The 4,528-nt window shown below is 46.1% G+C and overlaps 1 protein-coding gene across 1 annotated transcript; it reads right to left on the bottom strand.

The window, feature by feature from the left end:
* Window positions 1-2,503: 2,503 nt before the first annotated feature.
* PRR20E (proline rich 20E) lies at window positions 2,504-3,169 on the bottom strand. Its single transcript, XM_030812460.1, has one exon. It carries the CDS (start codon window positions 3,167-3,169, stop codon window positions 2,504-2,506), a length of 666 nt encoding a protein of 221 aa, XP_030668320.1.
* Window positions 3,170-4,528: the final 1,359 nt, after the last annotated feature.

Below are 4,528 nucleotides of genomic sequence, written 5' to 3'. Positions count from 1 at the left end.
CTGATATGGGAGGATCACCTGAGCTCAGGATGTGCAGGCTGCTGTGAGCAGTGATTGCACCACTGCACTCCAGGTGGGTGACCGAATGAGACCGTGTCTTACTCCAAGTACAAATGTGTAAGGAAGCATTGTGGTGGTAGAAATATCCTGGAAGTAGCCTATCAGCAGACCCTCCCCTGCACAATGTACAAGCTGTGCATCTTTCTGAGAGGTATAGAGCAAGAAGATAGTGGCACATGTGTGTAGGACGATTGAGAGGGTGATTTCTGGCTTATGGATGCCAGACCCCAACGGCAAGCCAAGAAGCAGCTCCCCCTGCACAGTGCTCATTGTGATCCACGCCGTGTTTCAATACGAAGTCGCCCGTGCCTAGTTTGGAGAGGCGCGGGCTCCGCAGAGGCGCTGGTCCTGACCACACCTGCGTTATCTGCCTGGACCCTACAGTCGCTTCAGCATGACCCCTGGCACATGGCATGCCAGGTGTTCCTAAAACCGAGCCACCAACGATGCTCTTAGTGTATATGTTTGTTTGTATAGACTTGTGTGATCATGGGGAAAGATAGAATACGAATGGAGACCAGAGACCGTAGACATTAGTTTTCTACCTTTTTTCCTGGTTTAAGTGAATGCATTTTATATTTATAATTTGTGAAATTTTAGTGAAAGAACTGTAGTAGAAAATAAGTCTTAACAGAAGGTTTATTTAAAAGGATTGAATACACAAAAAAATCTTTGATGTAAAACGTTATCTTTATTTTACTTGGACATTTACAAATGAGTGAAAATCAGCGAATAAAAGCCTACTTAATAAAATACAAAATAAAATACAAAATACAAAAATTCATAATACACCTTTTGTCAAACTCTGAAAAGATGGGAACTACCTCAACTTAAACATGTATGAGAAACCTACAGCACACATCTTGGTTAATGGCGAAACATTTAAAATATTCCCATTAAAGCCAGGAGGAAGCCAAGGACGCTGCCATCAAATTACTGATTCCTTCTTTAGCATTTTCAGAGTGTCGTGCACTCTCCTTGTTTCAGTTAACCCCCCCCCCCACACCTTTTGTTTGATTCATCAAATGTCCTTTGATCCCCTTTTCCCTCAATCTCTTTGAAATTTTACATTCTATTCCAATTCATCGAGTGGCTCCCGATGGGTACCTACATTGCGACTGAAAAATGTGTCAGAGTCTGGAGTTTCATTGCTCTTCTATTCAGCCACTCTATCATCTCCAGGCACTAGACAAGAACTTTAGTAACTTCTAGCTCCTTCTGAATTTTCCCATGCCCCACATGTCTATGTCAAAGTCTTCTGGAGTTTTAATTCTAGGCCATCCATCTTTCTTCCAGAATCATACTTCTCTAGACTTAAGAATACGGTTTCCTAATTTCCTTGCTTACTGACACTTGTTGCATCCCACTCGTTCCAGGTTGTCTGGGTTGGCATTTTCCTGGCTGAAAACCATGACTTGTACTTTCACTGTACAAAACAGTTGCGTTCCATTCCGATGGCCTCGTACAGAAAGGGGGCTTAGCAGCTGGCACATTATAAGTTGTGTACTCTAAGTTCAGGGGAAGCTCAGGCTTCGGGTCCAGTCTGAGTAGGATTCTGCCGCCTTCTGCATTTTTTGCATGCCATTCCTCCTTTCATGTGGCCTTGCATTTGAGCTGACACTGTCTGCCTCCTTCTGTCCCCAGCAATTTCTTTGATTGCTCGCAGGACCCTAGATTGAGAGTGATTTCCCTCTCGAAGCTCTGAGGATATTTCACCGTTGCTTTCCATAGTCATCCACGCTGTCAGTCAGAGTCTAATGTCACGCTAATTCTGCTTTCCTTGTAGGTTTCAGCTCTCAGGATGTTCTCTTCACCATACTTCATTCTCTCATTGGGCGTTATTCTCGTATCCTGCTCAGGATTCATCTATTTCTTCCGTTGGGAGAAACCTTTAGCCATGGTTTCCTTGTATCGTGATGTCATACACAAGTTCTGGCTCTCCAAGGAGAGTTCCACGTTAGATGACCTCCAGTCCCCAGGATGACTGTTGTGTGGCACTGTCCGTCTCTCTCTTGCCTAAGCACCTAGTTTTTACTGATTTGTTCCTCAGTGCTATCTATGGTGTGATTCAAACCATCAACACAAGTTTGGACTCCAACAACCTTGTTTTTCATTCCGAGTATCTCCAATGGGGTTTTAATAGAAGCAGAATAAAATGAGGGGATCTTCTGGATTATTTTAACAACCACTGCGGAACTCCGTGCATGTGTGACTTTGACAGAAGGTACAAAGCATAGACAAGAGGGGCATTGGAAGCGGATGGACTACTGTCAGGATCCTGGGAGGACTGCTTGGAGGTTCCATTCCGACAAGGTAAGGTGAGGGCTCCAGTTGGGAGGGGAGGGGAGGAGTGTAGCAGAAATGGGGCTGGAGTTTGGGGCTGGGGGGGAAAGTCCAGGTGGAGGTAAGGGAGGCTGGGAACAACGTGGTTGACAGATAGAGGTCAGTATGCAATGTCGGTGACGAACACTGGGACCCCTTGCACATAGGTGCCGTGGGGGGTTTGAATGACCTGTAAAGCAGCTGAGCCACCCAGAGCCCTAAACCCGATGCAGGGATAGACGGTCAACATGGGCTGCCCGGCGACAGCCTGAGGCCCAGGGGCAGGGGGTGGCTCCTGAAGCCCCAGCTCAGGCTGGGCCACGTCGGGGCCAGGGCCTTCCTGCACAGTTCCAGGCACAGGAGCTGTTTCAGAAAGAGAGGAGGCTTCGGTCTCCCAGATTTCCAGTTCCCCCTGGTGGCCTGGCTCTCCATGGTGGTCCAGTTGGATGTGCAAGTCCGGTCCCGGCAAGCGTTCTGCGCCCTGTCTCTGGCCAGCGTCCCTGCGGGGCCCGCCCCCTCTGCCACCGCCTCGCCCTGGCCGCCGGCTTCCTCCCCGGCGCCGGCCTCTCTCTGCAGGACGAGCTGGCTCTGTGCCAGCTGGGGGCTGCCATCTGAAGGGTTTCACGTAAGCGGTGGGTTTTGCGGGTTGGGCTGGCTGTGCGGGCCCGTCTGCTTCCACGGAGTCTTCAGGGTCCACAACAGAGCAGCCTGGCTCCGGAGGAGGCCCACCTGAGGCTAAAAGAGAAGCAGAGTGTGAGCAGAGAGAGATAGAAGGAATTTTACCCATCAATCAGTTGAGGATACTTTTAAAAATAAATGCTCAGAGTAAATAGGGATTTTTGAAGTTACAATTATGAGAGAAGAAACAAAACTCTCCACGGAAATTTGAGAATGAAGTGGAGAAGATTTCCCAGAAAAGAAAGCAAAAATCTGAAATGACGGAAAGAAGGATAAAATATAAGAAACATAGAGGTATATTGTCACTGAGACAGATCACCGTAAAATTTCAGAGTGCTGACGACGAAGAGTACATTCTAAAAGATTTCAGAGAGCGGGAGAAAGACAAATAAAGGAAAGGTGACATGGAAAGGGTTAGGATTCCACATGTCTCAAACATCAGACCTCTCAAAAGCAGCAGTTAATTCTAGAACATAACAGAAAATGTCTTCAAAATTTCAAGGGAAATGGATTTCCCACCTAAAATTTCGTATCCAACCAAAGTTTCACTTAAGACTCAGGGAGGGTTGAATAAAGATGTTTCAGACAAGCACGATCTTAAATAATTTCCTTTCAATGGACGCTTTATTGTTCTGCATCTATGGAACTAGACAAGATTAAAAGATTTAGGAAACTCGGTGTATGAAGGGAAATGTTTTGGAGAGCAACGTGGCAATAGCCGTAAAATTCCAATTCCTCCAGAAAAGAACAAGGTGGAAGTACTGGTTTATTATAGATCAAGATGTAGTAAAAGGACTTGCTCCACTACAGAGAAACAGTAAAACAAGAAAAATATAAACTAAAAAGAAAAAAAAAGAGAAAAAACACCAGATTTGGGAAACGGGATACAATCGAAAAGAGGGAAAGGAATTTCCCAGATGATGTGGAAGCCGGGAACTGACTTATAGCAAGCAGCCCAGGTTGAAGCAGGCTATGAGAAGGTGAAACAGAGAATGCTTGATTGAGTTTGAATCTCAACAATTGGGGAAGAATTGGGGAACGAAGTAGTGATAAGTAAGCCCATAATCACCCAAGGTAAGTATTAAGTCCTGGAAAATTCAAGTTATGCAGGAAGAGGAAAGTAATCCTCCTAATATTCTCCCCGCTCCTGGGCACTGGGGGAGGGACAGAGGGTGTTTGTCCTGGGGAGTGTGTGGCCTGGCGCTTGGGTGATTTGTGGTGGGGGTGGCAATGTTTAAACTACAGCTCAATATTCCTCTGCTCTAGAGGGAAGAGCATAACTAAACCTAAATGGGAAAAGAAATAGCAGGAGTGTATGCATGTTATTTAAAGAATGAGAGGGAATGCTAAAAAGTTGGCTACACAGATGGAGGTGGCGTTCCCAAAGCCCAAAGGTGTGGGAGATTGAGAAGGAGCAGGAGGTGCTGCATTTCATAACATGCCACATTTGCCTCTTGAAGTTCTGTAA

Source organism: Nomascus leucogenys, chromosome 5 (genome assembly GCF_006542625.1).
Source record: "Nomascus leucogenys isolate Asia chromosome 5, Asia_NLE_v1, whole genome shotgun sequence".
Taxonomy (NCBI): Eukaryota; Metazoa; Chordata; class Mammalia; order Primates; family Hylobatidae; genus Nomascus; species Nomascus leucogenys.
The sequence above is the reverse complement of the archived record's forward strand: the minus strand, read 5'-3'. Positions and strand labels throughout refer to the sequence as shown.